The 18828-nt window shown below is 49.4% G+C and overlaps 1 protein-coding gene across 1 annotated transcript; it reads left to right on the top strand.

The window, feature by feature from the left end:
• Window positions 1-17183: 17183 nt before the first annotated feature.
• LOC135964437 (small ribosomal subunit protein eS17) lies at window positions 17184-17713 on the top strand. The gene has a single exon (XM_065533603.2). The coding sequence runs from the start codon at window positions 17208-17210 to the stop codon at window positions 17613-17615; it is 408 nt and encodes a 135-aa protein (XP_065389675.1). The 5' UTR covers window positions 17184-17207; the 3' UTR covers window positions 17616-17713.
• Window positions 17714-18828: the final 1115 nt, after the last annotated feature.

Below are 18828 nucleotides of genomic sequence, written 5' to 3'. Positions count from 1 at the left end.
TGGGTCCCACATGCCAGTCGGATATTTTAACACGATGGATCCTTGCGAGGAAAAAGTGCTAAATTTGTAAATCCAGAGCTGTTTGGTCTTCAGATGATATCCATGACACAAAGTATTGAAAGCCTAGTACTTTACAGCATTGCTAACTTTCAGAATCGAAAAGTTCTATTTAAAAAAAAAAAAAATCCAAGGTTCACAGAGGCTTGTGAAAGCTGAGAGCTCACCACCCACTGATCCAGCATTTGATCAGCTCATTCTCGTCCCCACGCCCACCCCCACCCCCATCAATTACTGCACTGGTACGGTGAGGAGCCTGCCTCCCGTAGGAGCAGCTATTCACTCAAATCGCTTACGACCAAGTCACAGACTCACGGAGGTTGTCCATCGGAAGAGGAGTCCCCTCTAGGACTCACCATGGCCATCACAGCCCAGGACCCGTAGGAGACAAAGAATTCCATTTTTAAAAATCTAGTTAACATATCAAAGAGCAGTAAACATGCAAATTGCCGTCATAAGGATTCCTTTATTGCTTTTCCTTTCACCAGGCCCCCTACCCTCCCATCCGCCCCAACAAAGTGACTCATTGGAAAGAAGAGCTGCTTTTACGTTCTTCAGATGTTTACCTTCAGTAAAAGACACTTCAAAGGGCGCTCGCGGGACCCTCCCCTTGCCCGGCAAACACTGAAGCCCCATTGCTGTGATTGACGGTGCCTCTCTCCAGATCGTTCACGTAAGCAGCAGCCCGGTTCTCTGGAGGCAGCTGTTTTCCTGATGGGCTCACGGCTCACGGGTGGCCTGGCTGGGCACGGCTCGAGAGTGAGTCGAGGCTTCAGTGAGCACTCGGGCACTCGGGGCAGCCCTGTTACTCCTTCCCCCGCATCCTGAGGCTTGGCCGCTCGGAGGGTTTGTTAGTGTTTTCCACCTAATCACACCACAATCTTGACTTGGTCTTTCTGCAGAGCATGATTCCCATAAAGATCACTCTGTCCTTTTAATATCAAGTTACCCAAATGGGTTTGATGAACATCCTTGATTAAGAATAGAATGTAAATACATTTAAATGTTACCTCCCAAACACAGCAGGAACTGGAGAGCCCAGAGCCACCCGCTCCCAGGAAAACGGTCACGGCCGCTCCCTCCTCCTGCCCTCCTGCCCCAGCCAGCAGCAAAGACTTGAACGTCCAGCGTTTCCGGGCTTCCGGCTGCCAGAGAGGGCTTAGACAGGAACGCCGCACCGGGAAATTGTATGTGGGCACCTGTGTCATCACAATAATAACAATCACACCATGCCCGTGACCCACAGCCACCCGGTGCCCTCTAGGACGTTTGCTTCATCTTCAACATCGGAACATATTTGCCTTCTTCTTTACAGATAGGCACACCCAAGCTCCGAGCACCACTTGGCAGACTGGTGTTTCAACCCTATTTCAGAACTTGAAAATATGCACTTTTTTTCACTCACAATTCTTGCCTTTCTCAATACAGAGAATTTAAAAGAGTCGCTACCTCCCATCAGTCTATAGCCTGGAAGTGTTATTTTTTCAACGCTAAGTCTGGTGAGTCTTGCAGGCAAGTTTTATTTCCTACTTGCGTTTTCTCTAAAAGGGACAGAGATCCCCCCACATTGCTTGGAAACAGAGTTGCATGTTGCCGCAGTGTATGTAAAAAAAAGAATTTTGAATGCAGTCTATCACTGTAAAGGTTCTATTAGTTTCCTGGACTGACAGTAACACACAGTGCAGCTCTGTCGGTGGGATATTGTGGGGAAAGATGGCTTTCTGCTTTGTGACAGCTGCCTAGTGCTTCCGAATATGCTTCTGTTCTAGCTAAACAGAGAGGAAGGAAGAGGCTGAAAGCCCTATGAATCTAGAAGGTTCTGCGAATGGAAGGACAAGAACAGGGAGGGGAAGAGACCAGGGTAGGGGCCGCAGGAGCCATCCCAGGCAGCTCCCACCCTCTGATGCTCGGACACTCACGGACAGCAGGAAAAATTAATTCCGTAAAAATAATGCCTCGAGGCACTTCTAAACACGAGTTCCAAGTGACTTCGAAATTGAACTGCCAGAGAGGAAGAACTAACCCTGGATCTCCTGAGGGGACCAGAAGGCATTTGACAGTTTTCCTCAAACACAGATAAAGAGCTCTGGCTACTCAAATTTCCCCTTAGTCATCTCACCCAGCCTCACCCCAAAATTTGGAAAGACCCCCAGACTCTTTTCAGAGACCAAGTCATGTCCAAGATGAAATTCCCAAGCATTTATTCAACGGTTTTTTCAATCATTGTAAGTATTTGGAGATGTGTGTGTGTGAAGCAGATGCAGACACGGAAATGACTCTGAGCTGATGTTTTCCTGAAACCCACATTCCCCCTTCAAAGGAGCAAAAGACGACTCCGCTCCTCATCCACACCATGACCACGGGCGGCTGCCATGGACGCACCTTCGGAACCAGACAGCAGCAGGCAGTGACCCCCTCGCCTGCTGGGCCTCAGCCCAGGCTCTTCCCAGATGTCCTCTCAGTCTGTCCTCACAGCCGCTGCACACAGCAGGTACAGCTGTTCTGACTACACAGGGAGAAACTGAGGCATGCACCCAGCCAGTGACTTTCCCAGAGGTCATGTGTCTAGTGGCAGAGCTAGCATTTGAACCCAAAAGGCTGCTGTCAAAATACATTCAGTAAACTGCTCTGCTCATAAGGGAATAGCTGCCCTACTTCTGTCTCCAAAATCTCCCGTTTCCAAGCCAAGGGAGGGAGTGGTCCCAGACCTTCAGCGTCTGCAGGAACAGGGGACGCTCCCCTCGAGAAGGAGCTTTTACCAATGTGGCCCGTCCTTCTGGAAGCCACACTGTTGATCATTTATCTCAGGAAGGAAGCCACAGGGCATGGCCCTTCTGCCCACCAGCCTGACGGTGTCTCCCGTGGTTCACAGCTTCGACGTTGGCCTCTTTCTTTCATGTGTCCCTGTCTCTCTGATTGGATGCTGACTTTGCACTTTGACCTCACGTTTTATGCCCCTGATCTCAGACCACGTCCATCCTCACACCAACTGCATCCCTGAAAGACCCCTGGCCTGTGGGTGCTCCGGGCTCCCTGCTGTGGGACCCCGACGCTGCCGTGGTTGATCTTCTGAACAGTTTCGCACATTCACCCAGGCGCATTCACTGAGCACCTACTGTGTGCAGGAGCTGAGCCTCCTCCAGGCGGCGGGTGTTCATTTCACGCCCCCGCTGCACCACTGCGCCTGACCATTCTCCATCTGTTGTGCTGGAATGTTGTCCCGTTGGTGACATGGAAACAGAAACCAGGGATCGCTTCTCTGAGCCCACGTGCAGGTTATTAACTCAATTTTTTAAATGAGTGCTGCCAACTAATGATACATTGTATCTGACTGATACAGTCGTAGCAGACATAGGTTTAGATTTTGTATGCAGGAATAAAATTAAAGTTCTATAACAATAACAATTTTAAAGTTATTGTAACAATTAACTACATAGTTACCCCTATTATCACTCAATAAATCGTAGTTGTTTTTCTTTAGGGAGAAAGCTTTTAGGGGAATAGCATATGACGAATTCAGTTGTATAAATGCCCCTTAAGTAGACATCAAGACCATAGAATAAACCAAATCCTGAAGATGTATCCCAAGAGAAAAATAAAAATTATTAAGCTCATTAGAAGTTTATACAAACACTGACATATACAGAAATATGGGTGTGTGTTCTCCATAACTAATTTTGCAACCCTAAATACAAGCACTAGATTAATACATAGACGGTAGCTTACCGTGATTTAAGTTTATTGAAAGAGATGGAATTTTCTATGGTCCAAAGGCAGGCGAAGGAAAAACAAAAATACGTGGCAGGAGGTGGGCGTCCACACTGGTGTGACCTGTGTGGTGCATTTCCATGTATGTGTGAAGACAGCACAAGTTATAGTGTCATCGTTGAATAACAAAGTATCTGTCAAAAAGCTCAGCTTTAAATTGAAACCCAAACTTGATCAAAACAGAAGAATGCCTTTTGTGCTCTTCGTGGAATGTGGGTGCTCTCTGCGCTCAGCTGAGGAGCAGGTGTGAGCGTTGGAGTCCCTGGGAGCTGGGGCCATCCATTTCCAGAGCCACACTGTCCGTGAGTTCTAGGTTTTACAATTAAAGGAGGGAATTCCTCCACTAATGGTGGTCTGGCCACTCTGACAGTTTGTGTCCTTCAGGTCAAAAGTCAGATGGAATAGGACTGAGATGATTTACAGCCAAAATGTGAAGGAGTCTGGACTTCTCTGAGGGGTGTGGTGGGACCCCCATTGTCTGAAACAGTCCACTCTGGAGCAAGTGGAGGGGGCGTCCTCCTACACCAGGACAGGCTGGGCCACCACTTATGTCCCCTCCCCTCTGCAGACCCCCAAACTTGCCTACATTTCCAAACCCTCTCCCAAGAAGCTGCCCACCAAGGACCCCCACTATGGCCAAAATGACCCCCATCCAGAGGGGAGGGGAGGCTTGAGGGGCTCAGATCAATGTTCTCACAGAAGGGGCTGCTGACTCCAGATCTGCCTCCTGAAACTCAGGCTGAGCGTTGTCTAGAAAATTCGGGGTTAGATGAGATGAGCGCTCAGGTCTCTTCCACCTGTGAAGACTATGAGCCACAGGCCTCTTGCCACAAGCAGCCTGGCTCCCTGTGGAGAGGAGAGGTCGGGACCCCGGAGGCTGATGACCTCGTGCAGAAACACCGGGACCCCAAGGATGGAGACCGGCGAGGGAGATGCAGGCCATCAGGAGCTGGTGCAAGGGGCTCTGAGGGTCCTGGTCACCCCAGTCCTTTAAGAAAAGGTGCAGGAACACCCCCGATGTGCGGATCAATGTCAGCTTGCCCTGGACAGAATTCATCTCCATCACCCTCCACAAAGATGATCCCCTGGGGGGTGGGGGGCAGGTCCAGTATGGGGAAGATGAGCCTTTAGGGGATAGGGGGGCAGGCCAAGTACAGGAGGGATGGCCCCTGGGGGGCGGAGGGGAAGGTCCAGTACAGGGGGATGGCCCCTGGGGGTGGGGGGCAGGTCCAGTAGAGTAGGGCGCAGAAGCTAATGAGCATAGGAGGCTGGCAGTCACTTCAGCAGCCCAGCCCAGATGGGGAGGAGGGGACCCTCTGCAGGACGGGGAGGAGGGGACCCTCTGCAGGGCGGGGAGGAGGGGACCCTCTGCAGGGCGGAGAGGAGGGGGACCCTCCGCAGGGCGGGGAGGAGGGGGACCCTCCGCAGGACGGGGAGGAGGGGACCCTCCGCAGGGCGGGGAGGAGGGGGACCCTCTGCAGGACGGGGAGGAGGGGACCCTCTGCAGGAAGTGCTGGTGTTTGTACAGCAAGGGGGGCTCACCCCGCTGCCCGCTCTGGACACCCTGACAAACAAAGCACCTGTGTCATAAATTTCACAAGAATTCAATGGGATGTTTTAAAAGAGCCTCACAAAATGCCGAGCTCAAGGAAGATGCCCGATAAATGGAGAAACAGGGGAGAGAGGCTCCTGGGCTACAGTTACTGTTGGCTGATGCAGTTCCAGAAACCCAGCAAAGCCCATTCAGGCTGCGGCGCAGCAGCCTCAGGATCGGGTTCCCTTCCAGCTCCATGAGGGCCAATTGCCTCCGATCCCTAATTCAGGGCACTGGGGCCACTTCCATGTGGGTCCTTCAGAGAGAAGCCTCCGCGTGCCCACAAAGGGCAGATGTCCCGGCGCCCACAGCGATGAGCTCTGCAAGGGAAAAAAGAATGCAACCCTTTTTTTTTTTTTTTAACTGACTTATCAATCAGAGCAGTAGTTACAAGGGTCCAAATCTGAGATGTGCAATTTTTTTTAACTTTGTGAAATGCCGGTTTGTTCTCACCTGCACCAGGTCTGCAAAAGCCCTGTGCAGTGTGGATGGCGGTGCTCCCTGACACTGGGTATAATCTGTTCAGCTACACGTGCATGGCTTTCCCTACCCTTTTTTTTCCTGCAATATTTAACCCAATTCTGATTTGAGAACACCATCACTCCTGCCCCATCCCGCCCACAGGCTTTGTGGCCAGACATTCTGTTTATGAGCAGAGACGAATATTCTGACACCCTCTGCCCCGGCCAGGGCGTGTTCCTACTTCAGTCCCCAGCTTTCTTAATCTTCTCTTTTTCATTGAAACATGATACGGTGCTTTGTAAAAGGCATCTAGAATCTAATTCCTTCCCTTTTGTGGCTTTTTCAGTAGGAATGTAATGACCACCTATGACTGAAGAGCTGGGGATGATCAGATACCAGACAATCTTACGAGATTTTTTAATTTCTAAGAACAGGAGCTGTGTTTTACTTTAGGTCTTTGTCCTGTCACAGACTCTACCCAGCACCCCCTGGACACAGGCACCTCCCCAAGGCCTGGAAGCGGGGACGGGTGTTAAGTTGGATCCCAGCAAGCTGCAGAAGTTCGGCAGCCTGTAAGTCCTTACGGGGAGCCCTTGTATTTGTCCTTGGATAATGAAATTAACAGTGGGAGACTGTCCCTGCATCCGTGAAGTCTATATAAAATTTGCTTACTGCAAGGACCTGCTGGGCTCAGCAGGAACCCTGAGAAACTGCAGTGAAATTGTAGAATTTAGAGCCAGAGGGCCAGCAAAGCTAGGTGTGAGCACTACGTGGGCAAAGCAACGCTTAGCAACAAACCCGGGCCGTGAGCAGCCCTTTCACTTGAGGGGAAAGCCGCTGTCTGGGGTGCCCCACTGCGACAGAGGCAGACCTAACTCTGCAGTTCCTGCACAGCCCGTTCAGGAAGCTGCACTCCCAGAAGGCTTGGAAGAGACCTGCCTGTCTACACTGCGTTCACTCAGAACCTCCCATCAGCCAAGCCCATTTGTAACTGGACTGTGATTGTGGGGTGTGAAGCTCTTGGCAACATCTGTGGCTATATGTGCTTGTGAGCAGGTAAACCCCACTTTTGTCAGGGTGCATGAACTTAGAGGCATTTTTCACGTCTCCATCCAAATTCTCTTGGAGGAAACACGTGTCTGAAGTGACCAGTGCCGACGCAGGAAACTCCCCAGCACTTTCCCTCCTTGACGGCCCCCATCAGAGGCTGAATGACAGGCTGTGCTGGAAACCCCATCTTAGGTTTAGGAAAGTGGCTTTTAGTTCTCGGTGCCCATCAAGACATACACAGCATGACACACTGAGCTCTGCGGGTTCGTTTGCAGTCACAGAGTCCCGATGACCAGGGTGTTCTCCCCGAGCTGACTGTTGGGTCTATCGCCTTTTGATGCATGTGGGAAAATGGTCCTGTCCCTGAAAACAGCACGTTGGACCTGTCACTTCAGAAAGTCAGATGAGGAGCAGGGTGTGTGACACAGACACAAAATGTGCACCTCCAGGAGGCAAAACGAATTCTACTCTACTCCCAGAAGGCCACTTCTCACTAATAAAACGATTGTCATTAAGCATAAAAATGCAAGACATGTGAAACTCAAGTCCAGCTGGGGCTACAGGATAGTCACTAGTTTTCTGATTCTAACCGTTCTCACCCGTGATCCTGTGCCGGGTCATGACTGTTTGAGTCTGACGTTGGCAGCAGCGAGTCTCCCTCACGGGAAGCACAGTCTGCTGGCTGCCTCCCTTCCCTGGGCACGTGGCCACAGATGAGCCCACACACCCCACTGCCAGCTGCAACAAAGTCACGATAAGGCAGTCAGCCTGGCTGGAGGCAACAAGGGCCCCCACTCCCCTGCGAGTTTGTGCAGCCGGGAGTGAGCCGCCGAGACCACATGTTACAGCTTACACCTTTCGTAGCACTACATTTCATTCAGACGCTGTAGGATTGCTTCCTGCCTACAGGAATCAATGGTGCTGGTTCCCACTTGGCTCCGATGTCCTTCTTCGTGTCGAGCGTTATGTGCACGAAGGGTTCCCAGTTTTCTGAGGTGGCAACGGCCCTCTGCAGAAATCCTAGCGGCTTCCCAGGGCTGGTGCCTCTGTCCTGCCGTCCTGTGGGAGACAGGCTGGTGAGCTCATCAGAGGGGCTGCAGAGGCCACCCAAGCGAGGCCTCCTTCCCGCCCCCACCCACCCCTCCTCGTCTCCCGCACCCTGTCCTCGGCAGCTGATGACAATTAAATCTATGGGAGGAAGGAATCCACCTCGCACCACCCTGCTGTAATTATAACTCTGCTGCCGGCTCCCAGCTCGGACAGGCTCCATCTTGTCTGCGCCCTGATGCCTGATGCGTTTATTTACAAGCTCAAGAACGTCTCCAAGACAGCAGCCGCTCGGAAGCCGGGAGGCAGTGATGGATACACGGCGCGGTGGTCGTAGGGGGCAAATATTGAAAGGCAGAGGCTGGAATAATGGACAGCTATGTAAACGTCTCAAGAAACTGTGCAGGGAACGACGGTCTGAGGTTGAGGCCGAGTCGGACTCAGGAGACAACACAGAAGAACCTTCAGGGCCACCGCGCCGTCCTGAGAGCCAGGGAGCCACGCCAGGGTGGCCGGCAAACTTTCATCACTTCCACAGGAGGCCACTAGCTCTCTCCACATCAACGATTTCTCGGCAAGGCGCTCACCACAGACGCGTGACCACCATGTCCTGGAAAAATGAAAGCAGAAACCAAACCCCAAAACCTCCTTCCCGGGGTCTGAGTCACTTTCGCATCCCTGTCTGATTCTTTTCTCTCCTTTTTCTCAAAAGCTCTCTTTCATGGGCTCCTCTGCATGACCATGGCAGCACTGACCTGTGATATTTCACACTTACTCTACCTCCCAAAGTGATTCATTCAACCCTGCCACGTGGTGGAATGTTGAAAGATACCATCGGATTATGAAGAAATCACCCCAAATAAAAGTCATCGGCACGTGGCAGGACCCATAGGTGACAATGAGAATAAAAGCGACAGGAACTGCTTCCCGTCCCTCCCCCTCAAAGACAGGAACCAGAGCTAAGCACGTGGCCAAGCACTGCCCTTCAGCAAGGTCGGAGAGGACCATGCTCCTGAAAGTGTACAGCAGGTGTGAGGATAAAGCTAGATGTTTGAAAGCTAAGTCACCAAATGACAACCAAATTTGCACTCACATGTAAGATCACATTTTAAATAATTTATTATTTCAGCTTTCAAAAGCACACATTTTTCATATAATTTGATATATATTAATTACACTTCATATAATTTATTGCATACATTGCTGTTATGCTTCCTGCCACAATGTGTGCATATTTGCAATGAAAGACAGGGAACAAAGCCCTTTGGAGAACTGTATTTCTGTTCACAGGAGTCTGTGGGTTAGTTTGTCCATCTATGAAACGGATCCAATTGTCCCAAGCTCAATAACGTATTACAGTGACCTCTGCCATGAGTGGTATAAAGTTGCTGAGCTTCTCAGACAAGGGTTGTCCATAAACCAGCAGCAATGTCATCATTTCTAAAGTGTCACTGCGTTTTTATTTACTTTATTGCCCCCTCAACTTGGAAATGGGAGGTCTATGTGGTTTAAACAGAAAAGAGTCTGGGAGCTCCCCAAGTGTGTAGAAAGCCATTTCGATTATCTGGAGCATGGTCCCTCACCATATAACCATTACAAACCATGCTGCAGAGGAATACTCAGTGATGGGAGGTGCTCCAGCGCCTGAGAGGGTTACACAGGTACCTACGCTCCCGATGTTACAAAAGCGTGATGAACACAGATGTACGCACATAAACAGGCTTCAAGGCAATGCACCAGGTTCTCAAGGGTTCATATCCCTGAATGCTCACTTCCTTCTTGGTACTTTTTTACGTTCTCACACTTTTTTTTTCTAACAGAGATGTGTTGCACTGGTAGTCAGCATGAAGCAAAATAGACGTTCTCGTTGGATTTGTGTTGTGAAAGGCGTCTCTTCCCTCACAGTCTAGTGACTTCTCCTCTTTTTCTCTTGTCTCTGCTTTAGTAAAAACCTGAGGATTTCTGGATCGCCAGTGCTCGGTTGCTAAAAAATAGAGAGAGCATTCTCCTCTCTGCCCTTCGGAGTGAGCAGAGCACAGTCCCAGCAGCAACTGTCATCAAAGGTGCTTTGAGGGGGCGGGGAGGGGAGAGGAAAGGATGAGAAGTGGAAACTGGGAAGAGAAGCAATTGGGGAAGTTTTGGGTGGTGATTAGAAGAGACCAGAGCAGAAAGGAAATGGTGTGTTATGTTGTTGGAGGAGCCTGGCACAGACGGGCTGCTCTGAGGCTCCACCTGGCACAGAGCAGGACAGGACACACAGGTGATCCTGATAAACGGCCTGCCAGGTGGTCCCGGCCTTGGCTTCTAGCTCCAAGTACAAAAGGATTAGCAGTTGAACAGAAAGAAAATGGAGAAACCAAAAGTAGTGCCTCCTGCAAACAGCCAGCATTCCCAAACAAATCTCCAGGGTGTTTCCCACGATGAGGGACGCCCAGGCCCCAGGTAAGGGGTCCAGAGGCGCTAGGAGTGGGGGCAGGTCTGGTCCTACGACTGCAATCTGTGCAAATTCTGATCAGATTTAGAAATTGATTAATGATGAAATATACCTAGACTGCTTCCTTTTAAAGCAGTCGAGATTTTCTGATGACGCAGTGACATTCTTAGGGGAAATGAGTGTTAATTGCTGTCTAGACATTTTATTACTACAGTGGGGCACTGGTCATCGACCATCTCTTCTTTTACACATTAAACTCTAGGTCAGCCTAAATTGTTTGTTTCTGAGGAAGAAACTATACAGGCTCAGAGTGGACTGTGACTGAGCACGGAGACATCCCCGAACCAGGGCAGGAGGTGGGGAGTGGGGAGGACGGTGGAGGGACAGGACGACGTCCGTCTCAGAGCACACATTCCCCTGGTCCATACAACGCAGGGTGCAGCTCTGTGATTCTGAACAGATTCCACCAAGCACGTGACTTCTTTTCAGTGTATGAGCTTTTATCTCTTCATCCTTCTTGTAAGCATTTTTAAAAATCACCTTTCAACTCGTTTCCAGGGACAGTTCTGCCTTCTTCAAGCCTGAGAGACAGCAGTTAAATTCAACAAAAGAGGCACCTTCCCAGGACACAGAGAGATCCTCCTAGACCCCACAATACAGGACAGACCAGCCCTCAGCAAGCAGAGACTCAGACGCCCCAAAACCGTGTGGTCAACAGATAACATGCAAGTGAAAGGAGCAATGAGGAAAAGAAGAAAACAGCAGAAGTTCACAAGGAAGGCCCCTCCCTGCACTTTTCTTCCCTCAGAAGAGGTGGGAAGGGCAGAAAAAGAAAACAGGGAGGGCTGGGAGGTGGAGTTTCCCACAGAAAGCACTGGTGAGACTTGCCAGAGCTTCGGGACCCAGGACCTTCTCTTCTCCATTCCACCCCCTCTGAAAGGTGAGCAGACAGCAAATGCTGAGCACACAAGAGATGCAAGGAGAGTGTGAGATGCCCAGAACCAACCAGAAGGTTCCTCCACGCTCACCCTGGTTCAGCCGTGGCTTCGCAGCCGTTCTGAACCTCAGGACAGACGGCAGCCTCAGATGCGTTCTGCAGAGACAGCTGGAGCACCTCGGGCCCCTTCCAGCTTCTCTTCTGCACCCAAGTCCCTCAAAAAGAAACCCACAGCCCCGGTGTGTGGCGTCCACAAGGCAGAGCAAAGGACAGAGACCAGGGTTGTGCATGTGTTACTCTGGACACCGCATGTAAATGAATCATACAATATGGGGTCTTCTGTGTCCTGCTTATTTCCTCCGACGAAATGTTTTCGAGATTTGTCTACTTCAGAGCCCCTGTCAGTGCTTTGCTGGTTTCCACAGCCAAATAATACCCCGTTGTGTGACTGCACCACGCTTTGCTTCTCCAGTCACCCAGCATGGACACCTTTGACTGCTATGAACACCGCTGCTGGGAACCCTCCTGTCCAAGTTTTTTGTGTACAAGTGTTTTCATTTCTGTGGGTAGAAACCTCAGGATGGAATTGCTGGGTGGCATGATAACTCCATGTTTAACATCTTGAAAAACTTATGTTGACTTTTATACCTGTGGAACTTCAGAACTTCTGAGAACATGTTTCCTGTTGAGCGTGCTCTCTTTCTCTCCGGGAGAGCAAAGCCACCACCTGCAACTTCTATCTAGTTTGCACATTTAAAAGCTACAGCAACACACTCAAATACCCTGCCCAAAGTTTCTAAATGTGAAGGAGCACAAGTCTCAATTAGCCCGAGTTAACGCAAGTGTGGTTACAATGGGCCAGGACAATGGGCGTTGTTTTATTTCTTAACCCACAGAGAGTCCCAAGAATGGGCCCCCATTTGAAATGACCGAAGAGGCCCTTATCCCAAAGGCTAACTTAAGCATCTCAATGAGGTGAAGGGCTTTTTATCTCAATGCTTTGTTCGTTCCTTTTATGCATAATCTGTTCCTAACAAGGTATCTGCTTTTGCTGATTCTTTTCTTCCGAGAAAAGCAAAGGAAAGAATTGATGTTTTATAATTCGTGTTTGCAAGCCAAGGAAAAAATTATTTTCCAACAAGCAAAAGAAGAAAAGAACGAGGTAGCTCCAGCCTCACGTGACAGTTTGTAGAAATAGTAGCTTGAGTCTAAGCATGCAGTGATTTCAAAAATATGTCTTTTCACTCAGCGCTTTGGAGAAAAGCTGTCCCGAGTTTTAGAGAGCAGGACGAGTTTTCCGAGGTCTCCACTCACTGCGTCCTTACAAAAGCCCCCCGCTGTGCACAGGAATGCTAAGCAGGGGCTCTCAAGCAGGTGAGACGCCACTCGGCTACTGAAGGCCCAGTTTGCTTAACCAAGTCAGGCAGTGACTGCATAAAATTATTGTGCAAATAAGGGTCACCAGCATCGCGAAGTCTTATGTCAGAGGCGACAAGGGAAGAGCCATCCACACCCTGACACCACACAGGGAAATGCACTGAGGACCTGGAGGCTGCTCAAGACACCTCGGGCGGTTTTCTGAGAGACGATGGGAGCCCCCGTGGGGGGCACAGCACTCTCAAAGGCAGGCACCAAAGGAGGTGCGCTCGGCTCTGGGACAGGCTGCGTCATCTGCACACTCCCCGCCGTGGCCTTTGCTGGTCCCCTGCACATTCCAGGGCAGTTCTGCGTGGGGAGAACCGGCCTGCGATCCACCAGAGGCAAGAGGACCAGTGCTGCCCAGTCCCACGCTGAGCAAGAAGACAGCTTGAGGCTCACACTGTTCATTCACTCGGCAGTTACTTCCTGGGCACCCGCCCGTCACGGGCCAGGCTCCATGCCAGGCTCAGGAGGCACCAAGAACAGAACGGCTTCCTGGTCTGTGGAGCTTGTACTTCAGGAGATCTCATTAGAGCCCCGTCTTTCATAGCCTAACTCAGGAATCACATACACAGACGACAACAAAATCTACGAGTATCCACTGAGCGTGTGCTACGTCCAGTTTTTGTATACTTCCTCCCGTCTATCTGCTTATTCCATTAACCAGTACTTACCGGGAGCCTGTCATGCAGCAGCCGTATTTGGTTGTTTCATTTATTTATTTATTTATTTATTATTATTTTTTTTTTTTTTTGAGACAGGGTCTCACTCTGTCACCCAGGCTGGCATGCAGTGGTGCAATCACAGCTTACTGCAGCCTTGATCTCCCAGGCTCAAACGAGATTCCCACTTCAGCCTCATGATTAGCTGGGACCCGAGGTGTGCGCCAACACACCCGGCTAATTTTTGTATTTTTTGTAGAGAGGGGGTTTTGTCACACTGCCCACTCTGGTCTCAAATTCCTGGGCTCCAGTGATCCTCCCACCTCAGCCTCCCAAGATGCTGGGATGACAGGCGTGGGCCACCGTGTCCGGCCCATGCACATTCTTGAAGTTAGGGATACAGAAAAGGACAGCAGAGGCCCAACTCTGAGCCCCACAGACCCACTCGTGAACAGACACACAGCAAACACTGAGGAGTAGCTGGTGAGAGGAAGGGCTGATCTGAGGAGCGGTTGAGGAAGCCATCGCAGTCATCCTATTTCATAAATGTGAGAGGCTAATGAGTTGTCTAAGGTCACCTCCTGGCATAAGTACAGTTGGAAGCCGAGGGCAGACGGGCCTGAGTCTGCCATCTTGTCCTCCTGTTCTCCACAAATGATTCTGTTTTGATTTCAAACCCTTGATGTATCCTCTGGCCCCTTCTGGAACACCCACCCAACAAGAAGCTGGTCCATCCAACCCTGCCCTTCTTCATGCTGTTGCTCTGTGTTCTTGCGTGGTGTGTGTGGTGTGTGTGTGTGAATATATGAGTGTATTTGAGTGTGAGCGTGTCACATGTGTGCAAGCCTTGTGCCCTCAACAGATTATAAAGGACTAGTCTCTTTTGAAATTTACATAAACACCTTGTGTGTGGCTGGACATGCGTTCAATACCAAACTAATCACAATTTGGCAAAGGATAAAGCTGCCCAGGAAAGTGGAATCTCTCTATGAATCAATAGCCAAGCTAATGTGGCAGAAGATACCTGAAGAAGTGACCCTAAGGTTCCTACACACCCAGCGTAGCCAACGCCGCCCATGCACCTCAGTGCCCACCGCGCCCTGGGTGCAGTCAGAGAGACGGATGGCGTGAAATGTTTATGTGAGAATGAGAGGAAAGCATCGGACAGGCTCATGTCCCCAGATAGAGCACACACACTTCACTCCAGACCTGCACAGGGAATCCTTCTCATCCTTCTTTCTCTCAAACTGTCCTATGGATAATCTGCAAAATGCAGTGAGTTTAGAAATGTAACTCACTTCTCTTTTTTTCCCTTTAGTACCAGGCTGAGAAAGAACCCAGAGGAATTGGAGAGACCAGGAAAGGCTGCCAGCGAAAGAGGTGACTATTCTGCCGAGCTCCCTGGCTGCCGACCTCCAGTGGGCTGACCCAGTTGAGAAACCTGCCTAGGGAGACGTCACGCTGCCCTGTGTGTGGAGGTCGGGCAGACAGACTGGCTGCCCGTCATGGGCTGCCCACTGTGACCTCCCTGCTCCATCCTCCCCACTCCTAGCCCAGGGAGTGTGAAACCTCCTCATTCCCTGAAGGGCTCTGCACGGCCCCGTGGCCGAGAAGTCCCACCTGGGAAGAAGGTTTGGTGGCCTCCCAGACAGTCCGTGGGGTGCCCTGCCGGGGCCCTGGCCCAGCCACCTTCACTCACACTTTCTTTCTGTTCGTTGTTTTACGGTCTCCATTTTACCTTTCTTACAAGTTACACTATGACTATTTTCTATTAATTTAAATGGACATAAAGTTAGTTTTATATCCACCTTGGATCTTTCCCAGCCGTTGAAATGGTTGCATTTCTTCTTTTTATCACTATTCTGGGCTTATTTTATCTTTTTGCCTGGTACCGTCTAAGTTTTTTGTTCCGTTATCTCTTATTTGCTGTTAACTCTTATTTTGCCTTTTATCTATTTTTATGTTTTCTTTTAGTAAATTTTTTCTCAGAATTTCTTTTCACCATTATTTATTTCATCCTTATCCTCAGTCTGCCATCCAAGGAATGGCCACAGCCTGTCAATTCTGTTTCTTAAATACCTCCTGACGCCCTTGCCTGTCCACCCCAGCTTCTGTTGCCTGCACATACACACACACTCACACACACACACTTCTGCCCTCCATACACTAATACTCATACATGTGTATTCATATGCACCACCCACAGGCTCCTGCAGGTCCTTACAGTCGCACTCTCTACCCTTCATGTTTTCTGTCCCCCACCCCTCCTCCACACACACACACCTGCACTCACCTACACACACATTTTCTCCCCTCACACTCACGCTCTCCAGCCCCAAGCCCCTCCTGCCTGGGGCTCCCTCCTTCCCTTCTCAACCTTTGAACTGTCCTCCTGCCTCTGTTTTACCGACTTGCTCCACCTTTCCTAGGTCAGGGTCCTCGGAGCTCTGCCTCTCCCACTCCTGGTCCCAGCTCACAGACACTGTTTAGGGCCCAGGAATCCTTTACTTCCAGTCCTCCATTCTCATTGTGTAAGGCGTCACACTCAGCTTCAAACACTGCACATGGAAGGCTGTGTTGGGTCAGTGGAGTGTGGATGTCAAGAGAGGAGTCCAGCGCTGCCCGGCCAGAGGGAATTGGGTTACGAACAGATTCTAGGAGATCAAGGCTTTAGCTGAGCCAGGAAGGTGAGAGGGATGGCAACCCGTGCGGCGCTGTGCTGGGTCCTGGGCACCAGGTCCCAACATTGAAGGCAATTAAAAAAACTAAGACAAGATACACCTTTATAATTGAGACTTGTTTAGAAATAGTACAAATGTAATGAAGGAAAGATTGGGGTGCTGTCAGTTCGACTTTCATTAAACATTGATTTGAATTCTCTGTGATATCATTATATCAATTTTACAGACAGAAACAGACTTACAGAGAAGTGCCCTGCTCCGAGCCATACAGCAGGGGCCACAGCAGCGCTCAGAGCCAGTCCGGCACCCTCTCGCTGGCTGGAGCCCCCACGACACAAGCACTTTTCCTCACTGCCGTTTCAGACTGATGTAACCTTCATCTGATTCATCTTAAAGCTACAACAGTTTCTGAAATTTCATCTTATATCATTTATCCATGATTAATTATTTAAAAACAGATTTAAAGACATAGGTAAGGTGCCAGAAAGAAAGAATAAGGCAACTTGGTCATTTAAAAAACATGTCTTATACTTTCTCTGCTTTGTGTCATTGTGATGGCGAATCGTATATGTCAACTTGGCTAGGCCGTGGTACCTCAGGATTCCCTCAAAAGTCATTCTAGATGTTGCTCTGAAGGCATTTTTTGGATGGGATGGGCATTTAAACCAATCGACTTTGAGTGACATAGATCACACCTCAGATTGTGGTGGGCCTCATCCATCAGTTGAAGGCCTTAAAAAGAGCAAAGACCGAGGTCCTCCAGGAAGAGGGTGCTCTGCCAGCAAACAGCCTATGGACTTGATGCAATGCCAGTGCTTCCTCGGGTGTCCAGCCTGCCCACCAGCACTGCAGGTTTCAGACCTGCCCGCCCCCACAATTGTGTAAGCCAATCCCTTAAAATTATTTCTTTCTCTCTCTCTCTCTGTCCTCTCCATACATACACATCCTATTGGTTCAGTTTCTCTGGAGAGCCTTGGCTAACAGAGTTACATCGTTAAGATTTTTCTAAATCAGTCATGCTTCTAGCATTTAAACCAAACGAAACCAAATCAAAAGTAAAAATAAATAAATAGCTCTTTACCAAGGACCCGCCAAGATGGGCCGCGTTCGCACCAAAACCGTGAAGAAGGCGGCCCGGGTTATCATAGAGAAGTATTACACGCGCCTGGGCAACGACTTCCACACGAACAAGCGCGTGTGCGAGGAGATCGCCATTATCCCCAGCAAGAAGCTCCGCAACAAGATAGCAGGCTATGTCACCCATCTGATGAAGCGGATTCAGAGAGGCCCTGTAAGAGGTATCTCCATCAAGCTGCAGGAGGAGGAGAGAGAAAGGAGAGACAATTACGTTCCCGAGGTCTCAGCCCTGGATCAGGAGATAATTGAAGTAGATCCTGACACTAAGGAAATGCTGAAGCTTTTGGACTTCGGCAGTCTGTCCAACCTGCAGGTCACTCAGCCTACAGTTGGGATGAATTTCAAAACGCCTCGGGGACCTGTTTGAATTTTTTCTGCAATGCTATATTATTTTCAATAAATCTGGGACAACAAAAAAAAAAATATAAATAAATAAATAAATAAATAAATAAATAAATAAATAAATTTGAGATCAAAATGTAAAAACATTATACCTGTTACATTGTCTCAGCATTCCTTCTTTTACATTTTTAAAGAAGAAAGTAAAATACAGGCACTTTTTTTGATTGTGTCAATCATACATCATTTGTGAGATTATAACTTTTGGACTAGAAACTTCTAAGTTTCCATTCAAAGTTAAGATTCTAAGTTCTGTGACTAATTGGGTTTAGGTATTAAGCAGTGTGGATCGGTAGAATTTTTTGAAAAGAGTGATTTCTTTGGCGGATTTTTCCCCTTCTAGACATGAATTCAGAAGCTCATTAAGAGTAATAATAAATAAAAAGATAAAAACATTAAACAGCTTGATGACTGCAAATCCCGTAGTGTGTATGTATTTATTTATGCATCACTCTTCTCCCACCCAAAAAAAGATTTAAGGCAACTAGCAAAGATACATGCAGCACACTAATATGAAATAAAACGCGAAAGGCTGTGGGAAAAGGGGCAGAGGAGGCATCACATAGCACAGCACACGGCGAGGAGTAAAGCTGGGAGAGGCAACGCGGTCGTGTGTGATCCAGGTCCGTCCACGGCCCCAGAGGTGAGTGGGGCTGCTGTCACGCAGGCAGAGGAAGCGCAAACTGCATCTGCGAGGAGCTATGCATTCATACAGGACACTAGACGTAGCTAGAGAATAATCCAGAGTAATCCAGGATCTCATGGTCATCAGCGCAACCCGGACGCCGAATGAACACGCAGGTAGTTGAGAAATGCCCAGGGCCACACAACGGACCATAGCAGGGCCAGGGCTGAAGAAAATGGAGAGGAAATATGGGGGAGGGGGACAACCCCCAAATATAAACACAAGAAGAGCCTTTTATGAGGTTCAGAAATCAGCTAAATTCCTGGACACAATCCCCAGCTGGTTAGCGACAGGCACCTGAGTACAAATGTGCCCATAGGATTGGGAGCTCAGGCTTTCCAAACCAGCGTGGCCTGTCTCTAATTTGTTACAGAGACCAGCACCTATATTCTGAGCAACGGTGACCTGAAGCCCTTCTTCCCATGAGGCTATAGCCTCGGCCCTCACGCCACACCCTGTGTCCCATGCCCCCGGGCAAATCCCTTTCCTAAAATCT

Source organism: Macaca fascicularis, chromosome 18, assembly GCF_037993035.2.
Source record: "Macaca fascicularis isolate 582-1 chromosome 18, T2T-MFA8v1.1".
NCBI lineage: Eukaryota > Metazoa > Chordata > Mammalia > Primates > Cercopithecidae > Macaca > Macaca fascicularis.
The sequence above is the reverse complement of the archived record's forward strand: the minus strand, read 5'-3'. Positions and strand labels throughout refer to the sequence as shown.